General features: G+C 36.7%; 1 protein-coding gene across 6 annotated transcripts in view; it reads right to left on the bottom strand.

Annotated features, from left to right (window-relative positions):
- The window catches only part of alpha-Spec (alpha spectrin), a 161,085-nt gene that overhangs the window by 106,753 nt on the left and 34,978 nt on the right, over positions 1-19,354 (bottom strand). For all 6 annotated transcript variants that reach the window (XM_089087795.1, XM_089087815.1, XM_089087821.1 and 3 more), the window contains exons 8-11: positions 17,545-17,715; positions 14,177-14,344; positions 11,377-11,616; positions 1,597-1,817 (exon numbers count right to left, since the gene is read on the bottom strand). In XM_089087795.1, coding sequence (XP_088943921.1) covers positions 1,597-1,817; positions 11,377-11,616; positions 14,177-14,344; positions 17,545-17,715 — 800 coding nt within the window. The remainder of the gene's footprint in view (positions 1-1,596; positions 1,818-11,376; positions 11,617-14,176; positions 14,345-17,544; positions 17,716-19,354) is intronic.

Raw genomic sequence — 19,354 nt, 5'->3', positions numbered from 1 at the left:
AACTTTAAGCCAGAAAGAAAAATGATAAGTAAACCATCTAATTGGTTCTGCTATTTGAAATTTTAAGCCAATAAAAGGAATGAAGAGTTTATAAGGCATAAAACTTTGAAAGAATAATTCCTCTGCTTTTCTGTGGCGATTAATATCATGCTGATGTTTTTAGCACCCCTAAAACCTATTTGCAGCCCATGTTGTTATAGTAAGTGTAAATGTCGAATGGACAAAATAGTCTACAGCTAGATAGAAAAGAATGTTTTCATTAACGAACACATAGGTTAAACTGCACAAAATTAATAAGAAAGCGGCTGAACTTATGCAGCAATTTAAATCTAATAATAGTTCTAAATTTGCAAAGTATTCTCGCGGTTTGAAAGACAGGTGTGAATGCAAATTATCTGAATGTTTCAACTGACCTTTTTTTTTTAAAGATTCTGAAGTCACTACCTTCATACATACAACACACTGTGGGTTGTAAATCTAACAATAGCCCTGTTTTGTGAATACGGCTGTATTTACTTTAGCTTTAGACTTTGAGTTTATTGTACCTTAACGCTTCTTTTAAGCGTATTTACTCGCTATTTCTAAGAGCTTGATTTATCAAAACTGGATATTTATATGAAAAATTCAACGGTCCAATCGTGTTTTTTTTAGCATCTAACGTGTTACATACTAAGACTGTTTTCAAGAAAAATTTCTCTGTGTATTTATTTTCTGAAAAGGGGCAGTTTGTTATTTGCAAATATACGCTCTATGTTAGAAATCTTCTGACAAAATTAGTCCACATTTTATTCCGATGGGTCACCAAAGGACCGAAGTAATTCGATCTGATAAAAGGGTTATTGTTAGGAAAATCTTATTTCAAGAACAAAACTCATGAACACATAATTCAATTTTTATTGTAATTCAAGTGAATATTTAATATTGGGCCTAAACATTGCAAACCAGGGATGTAAGTTAGGGCAAGTAGAACGTTGTGACTTTCAGGTCCCATTTCTTCTGTACGAACAAACTCCATTAATATCTTTATATTATAAATAATATCTTTATATTAATATATTAATTTCCATTAATATCTTTTGTATTTCTTCCCTTTTCTAAAACCCCTTTTAGTTTATCGTGCTGATACTATTTTGTAGTAAATTATTTTGTGCAAATTATATTTGAATTATTTATATTATATTATAAGTGCATTATATGTATTATATGTAATTATATGTGCATTATATGCAATTCATATTATATTATATGTGCAAATTAAATTTAAATTATTTGTCCTCACTTAATGGGAGAGGCAGTAATTTTACTCACTGAAATAAAACCAAATTATTGTTCAATTTCCAGATAAAATAGAAATCAGCTATTAATACCAAGATATAGTAGGACGCACACACACACAAAAAAAAAACAAAAAAAAACCGAAAACGGAAAACGGACACAATATTTTTTTAAGATTCTCCAGGACAAGTGAAGCTCGCAAAATGTGCAGGGAGAAATGAAGATACACAGGGAAAGTTAAATTTTATTTTACCCACTGTCCCTCCCCTCCCCCTTACGCACTCATTAATCTCCTCTTAAAGACAGTAAAATTATACGGACCTTGATTGAAGGGCTGCTCTGCGCTGCAATAGTGCTTCTCTTCTTTGTGCAACTTCAGCAGCAGCATAATGATCCCCATTGATTAGCTTAGTTGCGAAGTCATCCAATGCCTTTATCTTCTCCTCTTGAGCTGCAAGGGATTTTTCAAAGTCCTCGTGTTTCTTTAAAAGTGCTTCCACCGAGTCAAGAGAGTCTCCAAGATCTTCAATATATAAGAAGGCCTGTAAATAAAATTCTGTCAGGTACCTGTTTTTTTTTTTTTTTTTTTTTTGAATAAGTAATTTTCAAATTATTACTGTCCTAATTATTATACAAGTTTTTTCGAATTATTATTTTTTTAAAGATCGAACATTTTCTGAATAGTCAAACTTTTCGTATAATTGGGATACTGCAAAACTTCTTGCAAAGACCAGTTAATTAAGATTCGTCTTTTAAAAGAGTTACTAAATTACATGACAAATGAACTGTGTATCAGAAATGTAAATGCTGCTTATCGATACTGAAATAAGGTTAATTTGTATCCACCTTTTTTACTTTTGATCTCAAATTCTTTTTCACGCAGCACATAAATTCGGCTGGTTGGACCTTTAAAAATTGGCGTTACGCGTATCCGCTCCTCCCAGAAAAATTTCCTTCGCGACCAATTCCCCAAGTAAAATTAAGACAAATACAAACAAAAACAGAGAAAGTCCTTTTTTGCTGTTAAACAAACACTAACAGGTAGCATCATATGAAAGTAAAGAGCAGCATTGAATTCTAAAGAGGAAAATTCATTCCGCATAGAAAGGGGTTGTCCCCTCTTCAGCCCCCACCAATATGGAGGATACATATTCAATCGGAAATTGAGAGTTCTAGTGTCTTATTAAAAATTCAAAACTGATTGCGGAGCAACCAGTCCCGGTCCTAGAACCATTTTTGACATCCAATCCTTCTGTAACCCTTTTAGACATCTGATCAAACTTTTCGAGTTTGCTATTTTGTTCAGAAGTTAAAAATATCAGCAACTATGCATCTGAGGATGAAAAAACCTCGAATACCTTGGGAATGGCCCAATAAACAATAGGAACTATCAATTCTTTACACATTGACTTCATAGTGGAATAAAAAGGAGGGGAGACATATTTAATCTTTGGATCCTAGTGGCATGAAACTTTCAAGGATTATTCTCGTGGTAAAAAACAGAACATCAACACTGCTATAGGAAGGAGGAGGGGTTAGGGACCAAACAGAATCTGTGATAATATCTTACCTGTGAAGGGATTGACTTTTAAAATAATCTACATAAATTGAAACTGGAATTGCCATTCAGTATTATATTTTTAACGGCCTTAACTTCTCTCACTGTAAAAGTCTAAAGCCTACTGCGTCATGGCGCTTTACTGAAAACGAATTGTATTACAAATATTTTCTTTTGTACTTCATATTGAAAATAAACATGAAAATTACAGTAAAATTTTGAAATGATGAGCTTTCAGCAATTAATATCATTATACATCAAATATTCAGTTTAATTTATTAGTTCTTTCTAAAATTGTTAAAGACCCCTAAAATTGTCCTCTTCCTTAACTGTAAAAACCTAGAACCTACTGCGTCATTGGCGCTTCACTGAAAACGAATTATATTACAAATATTTTCTTTTCCAGTCCTTACAGCAATGAAAATGAAAATAAAATTACAGTGAAATAAATTCTTGAACTCACGGATCTTTAAACAATTGGTATCAATATATATCAAATATTCAATTTGATTTTGTTTACACTTTCCAAGAATGTTGAAGATATATACAGTTTTCAGAAAAGCCCCATGACGCAGTAGGTTTTAGACTTTTACAGTGAGAGAAGGAGGTGATACCCAAACTCTTGTTTGTAGTGATTTTTGTTCGTTTTCAAACTTGATTTGCATATGCAATTGAAGTTTCACTCGTTAAAGATTTATTTACTCATTTACATTAGTATCTATCGTATGTTTGTTTGCATTGATTCTTTATTTAATTTCTGTTCGTTTTGAGTTTCATTTATACTTCAATAGCAAAATTTTTTTTTTTCATTTTAAGCTTGATTTGTGTATTCAGTTTAAGGATTACTCGCTTTAAGATTCATTTATTCGTTTATATTATTACTTGTTGTATGTTTTTCTGCTATGATTGTTTATTAATTTCTGTTCCTTTTGGGTCTCATTTATTCTTTAATAGCAATTTCTGGTCGTTTTGAGTTTGAATAACAGGTATCTGTATCTGCTGATCTTAAGTTTAAAATGTTATTTACTTTTCTTTAAAAAACTTCTTTTTCGGAAAGTTTTTTTAAATTAATTTTTGTTCATTTTTTATTTAAAAAAAAAGTCATGTTTTTCAAAATACCTTATTTCAAAATCAAACTTTTTTTTTTCAAAATCAAATATTCATCAAAGTATCAAAACTAGTATCAAGGTAACAATATCAAAGTAAAAAAATGGGTTTGTGCCCACCTCGGAGTTTTGTTGTGTGATCATTGAACTATTTTTAACAAAATAGCTATCTCAAAATTTTTATCGGATGGGTTAGGGGGAAAGGGCATGGGGGCGGGGGCTAATTACCCTTCGATCTCTTTTAACTCGTTGAAAGTGAACTAGAACTTTCCATTTCCAATCAACTGAGCCTGAACTAGAACTTTCCATTTCCAATCAACTGAGCCCTCTCTGAAGTTTATACGAGCATTCCTTCAATAAGACCATATATGCACCCAGGGCATAACTTACAATGCCGATCCCCGGGCCCTGGGGGATTTTGTCGATCTCGGAGTTTTAATATCCGATGTTTGAAACAATTTTTAACAAAATGGCCGCCTCAAAATTTTATTGGATGGTTTTGGGGAAGAAAGAGGCATGGAGGGGAAGGGGCTAGTTGCCCTCCCATCTCTTTTGACACTGAGAAAGTAAAATGGAAACTTTTAATTTCAAATCAAATGAGCCCTCTATGAAGTTTACACGAGCATCCTTTTCATAAGAACAATATACGGCCCCAGGACACAACTTACAACGCCTGCCCCCGGGCCCTGGGGGGTTCTGTTGACATTGGAGTTTTTTGTTATCTGACCTTTGAACTGTTTTTAACAAAATGGCTACATCAAAATTGTCATTGGATGCATTTGGGAGAAAAGAGGCGTGGCGAGGGGGTAGTTGGCCTCTGATCTCTTTTGACTCTTAAAATATGAACTAGAACTTTCAGTTTCCAATCAAATGAGCCCTCTAAGAAGTTTATACGAGCATCCCTTCCATAAGTAACGTATATGCCCCAGAGAGTTACATAAAACGCATGCCCCCGGGCCCTGAGGGGTTGCGTCCACAGAGAGGTTTTTCTTAATATACTCTTGGACTATTTTTAACGAATGGCTATCTCAAAATTTTATCGCATGAGTTTGAGGAAAAAGGGTGTTTGGGGGGGGGCTAGTTAACCTCAGATATCTTTTGACTCTTAAAAAGTGAACTAGAACTTTCAATTTCCAATCAAACGAGCCCTTTCTGAAGTTTATACGAGTATTCCTTTCATAAGAACCATATACGTCCCCAGGACAAAACTTACAACACCTACCCCCCAGGCCCTGGTGGGTTGTGTCGACACCAGAGTTTTTGTTATTTAATTTTTGAACAATTTAAAAAAAAATGGCTATATCAAAATTTGAAGTGGATGTGTTTGGGGAAAAAAGGGCTGGGGGGAGGGATGCTAGTTAACCTTCAATCTCTTGACTCTTAAAAGGTGAACTAGAACTTTCAATTTCCAATCGAATGAGCCCTCTGTGAAGTTTATACGAGCATCCCTTTCATAAGAACAATACATGCTCTCAGAGCATAACTTAGAATGCCTTCCCCTGGGCTCTGTGGGGTTGTATTGACACCGAAGTTTTTCTTATACGACTTTTGAATAATTTTTAACAAAATCTCTATCTGAAAATTTTCATCAGATGGGTTTGGAAAAAGAAGGCGTGGGGGGGGGGCTATTTGCCCTCGGATCTCTTTTGACTCTTAAAAACTGAACTCCAACTATACGCCCCAGGGCATAACTTACAACGCCTGCCCCCTGCTTCCATAAGAACCATATACGCCCCCAGGGCATAACTTACAACCCTGCCCTCGGGCCCTGGGGGGTTGTGTCGACACCGGATATGATCTTTGAACTATTTTTAACAAAATGGCTATCTCAACATTTTTATTGGTTATATTTGGGAATAAAGGGTGTGGAGGGGGCTGGTTACCCTCCGATATCATTTGACTCTTTAAAAGTTAACTAGAACTTTAAATTTCCAATTAAATGGGCTCTCTCCGAAATTTTTACGAGCATCCCCTCCATAAGATCCATATATGCTCCCAGGGCATAACTTACAACGCCTGCCCCCAGGCCCTGAGGGGTTGTGTCGACACCTGAGTTGTTTATCTGACTTTTAAACAATTTTTAAGAAAATGGCTATCTGAAAATTTTTATCGGGTGCAATTGGGGAAAACGGGACGTGGGGGGGGGGCTAGTTAACCTCCAATCTTTTTTGACTCTCAAAAACTGAACTAGGACTTTCTATTTCCGATCAAATGAGTCCTCGCTGAAGTTTATATGAGAATCCGTATCATAAAAGCCATATCGGCCCCCAAGGCATAACTTACAACGCCTATCCTCGGGCCCTGGGTGGCTGTGTCGACCCCGGAGTTTTTGGTATATGATCTTTGAAGTATTTTTTAAAAAAATGGCCACCTCAAAGTTCTTACCAGATGGGTTTGAGGAAAAAAGGGCGTGGAGGGAGGGGGGCTATTTGCCCTCGGATCTCTTTCGACTCTTAAAAAGTGAACTTCAACTTGCCCCCCACCAAAGTTCTTACCAGATGGGTTTGAGGAAAAAAGGGCGTGGAGAAAGGGGGGGGGGCTAGGTGCCCTCCGATCTCTTTTGACTCTTAAAAAGTGAACTAGAACTTTCAGTTTCCAACCAAATGAGCCCTATTTGAAGTTTATACGAGCATCCCTTCCATGAGAACTATATACACCCCCAGGGCATAACTTGCAACTCCTGCCCCTGGGCCCTGGAGGGTTGTGTCGACACCGGAGTCTTTTTTTATAGGATCTTTGAACTTTTTTTTAACAAAATGGCTATCTCAACATTTTTATTGGATGCATTTGGGAATAAAGGGTGTGGAGGGGGCTGGTTACCCTCCGATATCATTTGACTCTTTAAAAACTAGAACTTTCAATGTCTAATCAAATGAGCCCTCTCTGAAATTTATACGAGCACCCCTTTCATAAGAACCATATACGCCCCAGGGCATAACTTACAACGCCTGCCCCCGGGCCCTGGGGGGGTGTGTTGACACCTGAGTTGTTTATCTGACTTTTGAACAATTTTTAAGAAAATGACTATCTGAAAATTTTTTTCGGGTGCATTTGGGGAATAAGGGGCGTGGGGGGGGGCTAGTTGCCCTCCAATCTTTTTTTACTCTTAAAAACTGAACTAGAACTCTCAATTTACAATCAAATGAACCCTCTCTGAAATTTTTACGTGCATCACGTCAACAAGAGCCATATATTCCCCCATGGCATAACTCACAACGCTTGCCCTCGGGCCCTGGGGGACTCTGTGGAGCCCAGAGTTTTTGTTATATGGTCTTTGAATTATTTTTTAAAAAAATGGCCATCTCAAAGTTCTTATCAGACGGGTTTGAGGAAAAAAGTGCGTGGACGAGAGGGAGCCAGGTGCCCTCTGATCTCTTTTGACTCTTAAAAAATGAACTAGAACTTTCAATTTCCATCCAAATGAGCCCTATTTGAAGTTTATACGAGCATCCCTTCCATAAGAACCATATACGACCCCAGGGCATAACTTACAACCCTGCCCCCAGGCCCTGGGGGGTTGTGTCAACACCAGATATGATCTTTGAACTATTTTTAACAAAACGGCTATCTCAAAATATGTATCGGTTACATTTGGGAAAAAAGGGCGTGGGGGGTGACTGGTTACCCTCCGATATCTTTTGAATATTTAAAAGTGAAATAGAACGTCCAAGGTCCACCAAAATAAGCCTCTCTGAAGTTTATATAAATATTCCTTCCCTAAGAACCTTGTATTCCTCTATATTATAGCTTGCAAGCTAATGCCTGGCCCCTGGTTGGTTTTGTGGACACCGGAGTTTTTGTTATGTGATAATTGAACTATTTTTAACAAAATGGCTGTCTCAAAATTTTTATCGGATACATTTGGGAAAAAGCGCGTGGGGGGGGGGGGGGGGTGGTTACCCTTCGATATCTTTTTACTCTTAAAAAGTGAACTAGAACTTTCAATTTACAATCAAATGAGCCCTCTCTGAAGTTTTTACGAGCATCACTTCCGTAAGAGACATATATGCCCCCAAGGAATAGCTTAAAACGCCTTCCCCCGGGCCCTGGGGGGTTGTGTCGAGCCCGGAGTTTTTGGTATATGGTCTTTGAAATATTTTTTAAAAAATGGCCACCTCAAAGTTATTACCAGATGGGTTTGAGGAAAAAAGGGTGTGGAGAAAGGGGGGGGGGGCTAGTTGCCCTCCGATCTCTTTTGACTCTTAAAAAACGAGCTATAAATCTCAGATTCCAAACAACTGAGCTCTATCTGAAGTTTATACGAGTATATCTTCCATAAGGACCATACATGCCCCCCGGGAATGACTTACAACCCTGCCCGCGGACCCGGGGGGGATGTGTAGACACCGATTATGATCTTTGAACTTTTTTTTAACAAAATGGCTATCTCAAAATTTATATAGGTTACATTTGGGAATACAGGGTGTGGAGGGGGCTGGTTACCCTCCGATATCATTTGACTCTTTAAAAACTAGAACTTTCAATGTCTAATCAAATGAGCCCTCTCTGAAATTTATACGAGCACCCCTTTCATAAGAACCATATACGCCCCAGGGCATAACTTACAACGCCTGCCCCCGGGCCCTGGGGGGTTGTGTTGACACCTGAGTTGTTTATCTGACTTTTGAACAATTTTTAAGAAAATGACTATCTGAAAATTTTTTTCGGGTGCATTTGGGGAAAAAGGGGCGTGGGGGGGAGGCTAGTTGCCCTCCAATCTTTTTTTACTCTTAAAAACTGAACTAGAACTCTCAATTTACAATCAAATGAGCCCTCTCTGAAGTTTTTACGAGCATCCCTTCCATAAGAACCATATATTCCCCCAAGGCATAACTTAAAACGCCTGCCCTCGGGCCCTGGGGGGCTGTGTCGAGCCCGGAGTTTTTGTTATATGGTCTTTGAAGTATTTTTTAAAAAATTGGCTATCTCAAAATTTTTATCGGATGGGTTTGGGTAAAAATGGGCATCGGAGGGACTAGGTGCCCCCCGATCTCTTTTGACTTTTAAAAAGTGAACTCGAACTTTCAATTTCCAACCAAATGAGCCCTCTTTGAAGTTTATACGAGCATCCCTTCCATAAGAACCATATACGACCCCAGGGCATAACTTACAACCCTCCCCCCAGGCCCTGGGGGGTTGTGTCAACACCAGATATGATCTTTGAACTATTTTTAACAAAACGGCTATCTCAAAATTATTATTGGTTACATTTGGGAATAAAGGACGTGGAGGGGGTTGGTTACCCTCCGATATCATTTGACTCTTTAAAAGTGAACTAGAACTTTCAATTTCCAGTCAAATGAGCCCTCTCTGAAGTTTATACAAGCATTCCTTCCATAAGAACCAAATATCCCCCCAGGGCATAACTTACAACGCTTGCCCCTGGGCCCTTGGGGGTTGTGTTGACCTTGGAGTTTTTGTTATGTGACAATTGAACTATTTTTAACAAAATGACTGTCTCAAAAATTTTATCGGATGCATTTGGGAAAAAGCGCGTGGGGGGGGGGGGGGCTGGTTACCCTTCGATATCTTTTGACTCTTAAAAAGTGAACTAGAACTTTCAGTTTACAATCAAATGAGCCCTCTCTGAAGTTTATACAAGCATCCCTTCCATAAGAACCATATATTCCCCCAAGGCATAACTTACAACGCCTGCCCTCGGGCCCTGGGGGGCTGTGTCGAGCCCGGAGTTTTTGGTATACGGTCTTTGAACTATGTTTTAAAAAATCGCCATCTCAAAGTTCTTACCAGATGGGTTTGAGGAAAAAAGGGCGTGGAGGGAGGGGGGGGATTGTGCCCCCCGATCTCTTTTGACTCTTAAAAAGTGAACTCGAACTTTCAGTTTCCAATCAAATGAGCCCTCTATGACGTTTATACCAGCATCCCTTCCATAAGAACCATATACAACCCCCGGGCATACCTTACAACGCCTGCCCCTGGGCCCTGGGGGGTCTTGTCAACACCGGAGTTTTTGCCATATGATCTTTGAACTATTTTTAACAAAATGGCTATCTCAAAATTTTCATCGGTTTCATTTGGGAATAAAGGGCGTGGAGGGGGTTGGTTACCCTCCGATATCATTTGAATCTTTAAAAGTTAACTAGAACTTTCAATTTCCAATCAAATGAGCCCTCTCTGAAGTTTATACAAACATTCCTTCCATAAGAACCATATATGCCCCCAGGGCATAACTTACAAGCCTGCCCCTGAGCCCTTGGGGGTTGTGTCGACATCGGAGTTTTTGTTATGTGACAATTGAACTATTTTTAGCGAAATGGCTATCTCAAAATTTTTATCAGATGCATTTGGGAAAAAGCGCGTGGGGGGGGGGGGGGCTGGTTACTCTTCGATATCTTTTTACTCTAAAAAGTGAACTAGAACTTTCAATTTCCGATCAAATGAGCCCTCTCTAAAGTTTATAAGAGCATCCCTTCTATAAGAACTAAAATTTACCCCAAGGCATAACTTACAACGCATGCGCTCAGGGTCTGGGGGACTGTGTTGACCCCGGAGTTTTCGTTATATGGTCTTTGAACTATTTCTTATAAAATGGCCATCTCAAAGTTCTTATCAGATGGGTTTGAGAAAAAATGGTGTGGAGGGAGGGGGGGGGGCTAGGTGCCCTCCGATCTCTTTTGACTTTTAAAAAGTGAACTAGAACTTTCAATTTCCAACCAAATGAGCCTGGGGGGTTGTGTCGACACCTGAGTTTTTGTTATCTGACTTTTCAACAATTTTTAACAAAATGGCTATCTAAAAATTTTTATTGGTTAAATTTGGGGAAAAGGGGCGTGGGGGGGGGGGGGCTGGTTACCCCTCCGGTATCTTTTTACTCTTAAAAAGTGAACTAGAACTATCAATTTCCAGTCAAATGAGCCCCGGGCCCTTAGGGGCTGTGTCGACACCTGAGTTTTGTCACGTGATCATTGAAATATTTTTAACAACATGGCTATCTCAAAATTTTTATCGGATGCATTTGGGGAAAAAAGGGCGTTGGGGGAAGGGGGGGGGGCTAGTTGCCCTCCGATCACTTTTGACTCTTAAGAAGGGCACTAGAACTCTCAATTTCCAATCGAATGAGCCCCTTTTGAAGTTTATACGGCGACCCCTTAGATATGAAGTGCCTCTAAAAAAAAAAAAAAAAAAAAAAAAATAAAACATTGGAGCCGTAAGCTTTAACTATAGGCAACGCTATAGCGTTGCCTCTGATTTCTTTTACTAAAAAAAAAAACCTTAAAATTGGACAGAGTATATTAGTAGTATTTTTTACAAATAGTATTAAAAGTAAATCATTACTAATATATATTCATTGTGCTTCTAGGGGCTGTCAAAATGCCAAAAAAGAGCGAATTTCAACGTCCAAATGGTCAAACTCTCCATGAGCCTTCAGATAAATATAGAAAGAGAATTAACCAAGAAATAGTAAAGAACTTGTACCTCATGTTTAGACATCCAAGTATCAGCTTGTTCAGTGTCTCTATAGAATAACTGAAGATCCATACACATCTCGTAGAGAATGCGTCTTTCCTCCCATGAAGCTGATAGAGCTGCCTTCTCTTCAGAAAGCTGATTTAGCTTTTCTTTCACTTGATCAGAAGCAAAATGGTTGATTTCTAATAGCTGTTGACCACCAGCAGCTGCAGAGCCAAATGAATCTTCTCTGGCATCAATCTCCCCCTGTAAAAGATCACATATTACTAAAGAAGAAAGATATAGCGCCAGCACTACTCTTAAACAAAATTGAAATCCACTACAGCTCAAATAAATACCCAAACGTAAAGCAAGATAATCGTTCTTCGCCTTGAGGCCAGCTCTGACTGGAATTTATAATCTCCATAGTTCAAAATAACATCACGATTGGTTCATTGTCATTAAGACTTTGTTGGAGCCAATATGTGTGCCCCACTGATGAAAATATGAGTTTACTGAAAATGTTTGAGGAATAGAGTTCACTGATAGTGTTTTGCTTCACTAAATTTATAAGCTAGTCAATTTGCCAAGCCTTACTAAACAAGAAAAAAAATAAAACATTCAAATAAAAACACAAAACCTCACCTTGAGGCCAGCTCTCACTGGTTTTTATAGTCTCCACGGTTCGAAACAAATGTCACAATTATGGTTCTTTGTCATTAAGACAGTACAAAGGCAGTTAGAGCCGATATGTGCCGCACTGATGAAAACATGAATTTACTGATAGTGTTTGAGACATAGAGTTTACTGATAGTGTTTAGCTTCACTAAATTTATAAGTTAGGTCATTCACCTAGTCTAAAAAAAGAAAAAAAAAAAAAAAAATCCACTAGAGTTCAAATAGAAATACAAACGTGGAGTGGGATAATTTTTCTTTGCCTTGGGGTCTGCTGTTTTAGATTTCCATAGTCTCTGTGTTCCAAAGTAGCTATCACAATTACGGTTCATTGTTATAAAGACACTGCAAAAGTATTCAGAGCCAACATGTGGCAGACCGATGAGAATAACATTTTAGTAAATCAAATTGTCGGATAAACTACGCCAATAACATTTGAGAAATTGTGTCCATTACCAGATTCTACCGTTAAGCTAATTGTTGAAGATCTGCTTTCTTATTCAGCAAAATAATTGACGATTCAACCACAATATACTTGCATGAAGGAGGCATGGAATATTCTTTCGTTTTCCTATTAACCCAAAGAACATAACCCAGACGCATTTCCTGTTGTTTTTACTCCACCAACTTTAGTTAATAAAGAACTCACAATTTACAGACTAAACTATAACTTATAATACGAACCGTAAATAATAATGTAGTATTACAATAGAAACTATAATAAATATATCGTCCGGAAAAAAATCCCGAAAATATAAGCCAGAAAAATGAACTGTTTTTGGTTTCAGACCCATGCCCCTAAGAAATCTTGTAATGCGTATACTGCCACTAAGAATTGTGGATAGGTGTAAATATAACAATAATGATCCATAATCTTTTGCCATAAAATCAGATTTATTTAAGGCTAGATATATAAAGAAGGTAGGAGAATCTTCAGAATTTTTCTGACGCTTTTTACAACAGTATTGTCTTTTCATCAGTAGCATTGTAGCTCACTTTGTTCCGATTAGATTTGACGTCTATACGAATTCACAGATTAAAGAATCATCCATTTTAGAGGATATGTCTTCTTCTGGAACTTGTTGTGATTCTCACTGTTGCTTCTCTTTTGACCACAGATTTAATTTACAATTCGATGCATTCGTTGTGATACAGGTTGTCAAATGTCTTCTAGTAGCAGACCCTGCTTGCACTTCATTTTCGTGCATCATTACCTCTGAGTTTTTTCCATGGCTTTTACTTTAGCAGTTCGGATTCATTCGAAATCACATGCTCCAAGGCCTATGCCCACTGAATTGGCAGAATTATCGCTTTATTATTGAGTTTCAAGCAATAAGGTGGAAAATGAGCAATTTCAGTTGAATTAAGAAATTCTGTCGTGAATTCAGTACCCCCTTAACATGTTCCTTATTCAATGGTAATTTTCTGAAATATCCAAACTCCGTAATGGCATAATTATCGTGTTATTCTTTATTTTAAGTCACGCTTTCTTTTGCAATTCAATGTGATTTATTGTTGTTTCATATCTTGTTCTTTAGCTGTTCGGAGTCATTTGTCATTTCACACTTTTTGTGCACATTTGTCATTTGTGTAATTTTACACATGTCATAAATACTAAATATTAATTCCTCTTTCGATCCTTTACAGACACTAAAATAACACGTTCTTTATTCAATTGCAATTTTCTGCAAATCAGCTTGACATCTTGCGTAATTTTGCATGCGCCATATATACCAAATACGATACTACCACTCCTGGGGTCGAAAGGATGTAATTTACGAGTTTGAAATGTGTTGATAAATATGACGTCACTCACATGAAATTATTTTCCAAAATCAAGGCTCTAAACGAATTTGCTCAGACTTGTGACCCACCGTGATTTGTCAGGCTGTCAGTGTTCCAGGATCTCAGGATGTCAGTTTTCCAAAAAAAAAAAAAAAAAAAAAAAATATGGAGCCATTTTGAAAACAAAATATACATAAATAAATAAGTACACAATTATTACTCGTTTAAAGGCATAAACATATGTATATTAGAAAAAATTACTGATATATTAATAAATTTGCTTAGCAAAGACACCTTTTTGCCGAATTGTAAAAAGAAATTGAGGGTTTCGTCACCATATATTGTGTCCAGTTAAAATAAAACTTACTTTATGCTCATTATGGCGTTCCAAGAGGGCTTCAGCTCCGGCAACATCTTTGGCCAGTTCGTCGGCACTGATTACTGCACGCATGTCAGCCATCCATGATATTAGATCTCTGGAGTCCGATAAAAATCTATGGAGTATGTAGGAGCTTTCTAATCGTCTTTTCCTTTCCTAAAAAAAAGCAGTCAGTGTATTTCCAGGATTAAAAGAAAGTATAGATGCAAAGAGTACTTAAGAATTTAACAGAGGCCAGAGGGGGGGGGGTCTTTAGTTTTTAGTTTGAATCAAGAAGGGGGCGAGGAGGAATTTCCCCAACGGGGAACGGATCAAAACTCTAAACAAGCTGTTTTTCAATTCATTCTTTAACTCCAAAGATAGACGTTAGCATCTATTCTAAGGGGAGATATTAAAGGTTATAAATCCCATACAAAGCCTTTATATAATGAAAGAACAGATTTCATATAGAACAAGAAGCGATTTAAGAATAGTCCACAGAGACAAAGAGCCAGAAGCAAGCCACGAAATGGGTAAATTAGCAAATAAGTATATCGAAATAAGAATGGAAGTTAATTCGCAAAAATTCACAATATATATATATATATATATATATATATATATATATATATATATATATATATATATATATATATATATATATATATATATACATATATATATTCATATAAAAATGAAAATTGGCAACCATACACATAAGAAAAAATAGGTTTAAAAAAAACACAAAAAAAAGAAACAAATGAAGATTACTTGTTACAATTGTGGTACCCCAGAGCATTTTGCCTGAGATTGTCAAAAGAGATTATCGGAAAAACCTATAAAACAACAGCTTAGGCTAGGTCCTATAACATGGGGAAAAAAAAAATTAAGCGTTAGCAGAATCACGCAAAATACATATAAAATTAAATGGACAGTCAGTAGAAATAATCATTGATTCCTCTAGCGACCGAAATTTGTACAGACTGACATCATTAATAAAACAGAGTTTAACCAAATCGACGGCGCTAAAACATGATGTTGTCATGGAGATAAACAACCATACCCGTCAGGTTAGTTAGACTAGAAACTGCAAAAAAAAGAAGGTATATATAAGATAAAGATATTTATTTAAAAATCACCATCACAAACCCCGAAAGGACCGAATTCAGACTTCCGAGTCAAAAGTATAAAAAAAACACGAAAATAGGAAAACTGGCAAAAAGAATGCCAAAACGATAACGAAAAAGAAAGATCAGAATGAATAACCATTCGTAGTTCAATAATTTAACTTTGAAATTTTAATCAACATTAAGGTAAAAACTGGTCAAACTAAACCAAAAAAAACATATGAAAATTTTTAAAAGGGACATTAAAAAAAGAGCAAATAAGCACAAAAAAAGAGAGAAATACATATTTAGAAGGCACTAAAAACAGCGGGAGGGGCAAAATAAGCAAATAAATGTGTGACGCCAAGCAATTAAAATTGTGACGCCAAGTAATTTAAAGGAGGACAAAGAAATTTCAGGAGGGATAGGATTAAGAAAACGGAGGGAGGATTTCAAGAAACAAATCGGCCTTATAAATGGACTTAGAGGGACTTACTGTCATGTCTAAGTCCGAGGCGTTATCTCCAATTTCATTAAGGGTGCTCATAGGGTTGCTATTTAAATTTCTGAAACAAGTTTTAACAACCGATAGGTCATCAATTAAATTTCATCTGTCAGGAAATTCCTTGGTGAGGCTGTTAATCAGAACTGAAGAGAGGAGGGGACCTAGGAGAATACCTTAGGGCATTCCACTGTGGACAGAGAGAGGATTAGAATAAAGATTCTGGTATTTAACAACCTGCAATCTATTTGATAAGAAGGAGGCAACAAATTTCACCGAGCAAGAACCAATACTGAATTCAGTGACAAGTTTTTCAACTAATACATAGTAGTAAATAAGGTCAAATTCTTTTTGAAGGTCAATGGAAATTAAATTTAGCAAGTAATCAGGTTTTTCGAGGATTTTCAGCATGTGCCATAAAAACCAAGTTCAGTTAGTCGAGAGAAGCTTCTCTACTACACGTCCTGATGATACTACGATGAATTTAGCAGCCAAATCCCAGTTCTTGGAGGCTGACTTCGGTTACGACCCCTCAAAGGTCCTAGATATGTCATAATTGCCTACATTACAAATGAAACTCAGAGAGGAAAGAAAATAACAAAATGAAAAATAAAATAAAAAAAGGTGAAAAACGAGGATTTTTGTCAGCCAGTGGCGAACCATGAAGAAGAAGAAATAAGCAAATATTTCGACAATGACCACCGCCGAGTCGTCCTCAGTGGTAAACAAAAAAGAAAGAAAAGAAAAAGAAAACAACGAAAATCAAACCTTTCGAATTTTACTTATCAACTACAGAACAGAAACTAAATAAGAACCAGATTGGAATTAATGAAAAAGAAAACTACCAAGATGATTGGGCAACAATCCTTTGTTTTGCTATTGCTTTGGTTGGCCTACAAATTCGTTCATCATTTGATGTGCAAATAGGTTCTTTCAAGTTTTTTTTATTTTTCGATTTTACTTTTCATTTTGTTATTTTCTTTTCTCTCTGAGTTTCATTTGTCATGCATAGCCAGTGTGGTCTAAGAATGTAATTATTGCCTATATTCAAAAGATTTAGGATAACCCTTGAAGATAGAAATCTGTAAACCCCTTTCCCTCCCCTCGAACACCATAAATAGTGGTCAGATTTCTCTCAGACAGCTAAGATGCTAATAAAGGCAGAGCTAAGAAGCTAACTTTTACTACCTATTAAGTTCAGTTAAGAAATGCCAGCCATTTCTGGTAAATGCGCAAATAAAAGAGTACGGACCTACCCCCTTCCCCTCCTCATATTCCTCTGCCTGAGCAAGAACACTACTAGACTTCTTTCGATCCATTGCTGAGCCCAAGCCACAAATGCGTACGGACTTTCAGGAAAGGGCGAAATCAGGCAAAGAAGTACACAAATCTGCTTCTTCGTATTACAAATATAAAGTTAAAGATTTATTATATTAAACCAAAACAATGGAAAAATAGAATAACACATATCAATGAAAAAATCCAAAATAATGTACATTATAAAGAAGAGCAAATGATCTGAACAAATTCCTTTCCTCCTTAGTACAAAAACGTTCCTTCCCTTTCTTTAGACACTCCACTCTTACACGTGGAGACAGAAACCAATAAAATAAAAAGGTGCATTACTTGTCCGCTGGAAATTCCGTCTGAACTAGTAAAAGCATTTGATTACCATTTTTCAAAACATTTGCCCTGACTCTTTAATAAAATTACTTCAACTGTTGAGTTGCCATATTTTTGGAAATTAGGTGTCAGTCAAGTCTGCTTACCTTTGCTTTTTCCAAGAGATGTTGCCAGGTTTCAATAATCTCTTCAAGCTTCTTATTTGTTTGCTGCGCATGTTCAGGATGGAGTCCACAAAGCCGATCAGCTTCTCTGCGAAGATTTCCAACTTTATCTTCCAATGCCGCTAAATCTCGCTCTACGCCTTCATGTTTTCGCTTTATAACAAAAAAAGAGGTAAAATTTTAACACTAAACAATTAAAGCAAATAAACAACGACAAAATTAACAATTTAAAAGTAATAAAAAGAGCAATAGTTTCCCTCCAATAACTTTCGAATATCAAAAAGAGCAAATGAGCTCTCATGTCCATATTAAATGATCTCCCTTTGAAACATCTAAGATAATTACTTCCATATGAAGTGCCTCTGGAAAAAATAAATAAATAATAAAACATTGAAGCCGTATTGCCTTTCTATATGCAACGTTATAGCGTTGCCTCTGATTTGTTTTAACATTAAAGTCACCTACACTAAATTCAAACCTTCGATTAATTTTTCACAAATTTGGGTAACATAACTGATTAAAACGAGGTATACTGCTGCACATTACCCAATAAAAGGCTAATTTTCCCAGATTTGGAGGGTATCCTTCCATCGTAGAAAAACTTTAATATATACACAAATTATTTTTCTCAAAACCTTGTTCCTAATATACCATACGATATTTACCATCCTCCTAACCTTGCAAAACCCCTTATCAAACCTAAGGGGATTGAAAAGCTTTACCATCACAACTTCCTTAGACACCTCACTCTAATCCTCCTTTAAAACATCAACAACTACATTACTAAATGCTTTAAGATGCCCTTTTGACTATTCAAATTTCCAACAACAAAAAAAATCTAATTTAAACATTATTTACCTTAAAATTAGCATCATTTCATCAAAATTGTCATAACACCTAAACTCTACAGTTACTTAAAACTTATAACTTATAATTGAAAAAAATCCATTCTAAAATTCGATATTACTCGTCCATTCAACATATATTCTCTCAACATTCGACTCCTTCTAAAATATTCCACATAACTTCCAATCCAAGCGCTCGTAAAATAAATTTCGATTCGCTTCTACCTTTTCCTTATTTTCCAAACATGTATGCTAAAACTTATCATTAACCAACACAACTCACTATTTCGTGGTTTATCTTCAGCACAAAAAGATAGCTTTAGAGGTTGTTTTATTTCTCCTACAGATGTTGTTTTTATTCCATCGTCTTCCAATGTTTCCAATAGTCTTAGGAGTAATCCAGCGTTCGAGAGGCGTCAAATCAACTCGTGCATTAGTCCAACATGCACTTCATCTCCACATATTGAACAAGTTGGCGTTCTCAATGTGCAACTAAATATGTCACGAAAGGGTAGGGTTCCATGAATCATGCAGCACACAAACTCCTCCTGTTCGTAGCTAAATGACAACCCACTTAAAAACCAATGGGGGGTTCTTTTCCCTAGCTTCATGTTCCGGTTCTTCCTCAGTTATAAAAATGGTTCGCAATACCTTCTTTCCTCCTTTACCAAATCACTTATCAAGGCTCCCAATTCCTTTGCTTCCCTAAAAGGGCTGACAATACACCTGAGAGATGTCAGATTTTTCGGCTACATATCCTTCTACACCAACATTCGCTACAAGCAGGAACCGCTGCTTCAGAACTGCAGCTGATGGCTCCTCTTTTACCAAAAATTAATAAATATTTCTAGGAATGAGCGACTTACACATTAGTCTGAAGTCTGACACCATAATTCCAACGGATCCGGGATATATATTATTTTCATCTTTTAATTTTTCAATTTTCC

This window comes from Artemia sp. Qi Xiang Cuo, chromosome 1, assembly GCF_049724085.1.
Source record: "Artemia sp. Qi Xiang Cuo chromosome 1, ASM4972408v1, whole genome shotgun sequence".
NCBI lineage: Eukaryota > Metazoa > Arthropoda > Branchiopoda > Anostraca > Artemiidae > Artemia > Artemia sp. Qi Xiang Cuo.
This window is presented reverse-complemented; position numbering and strand designations above follow the sequence as displayed.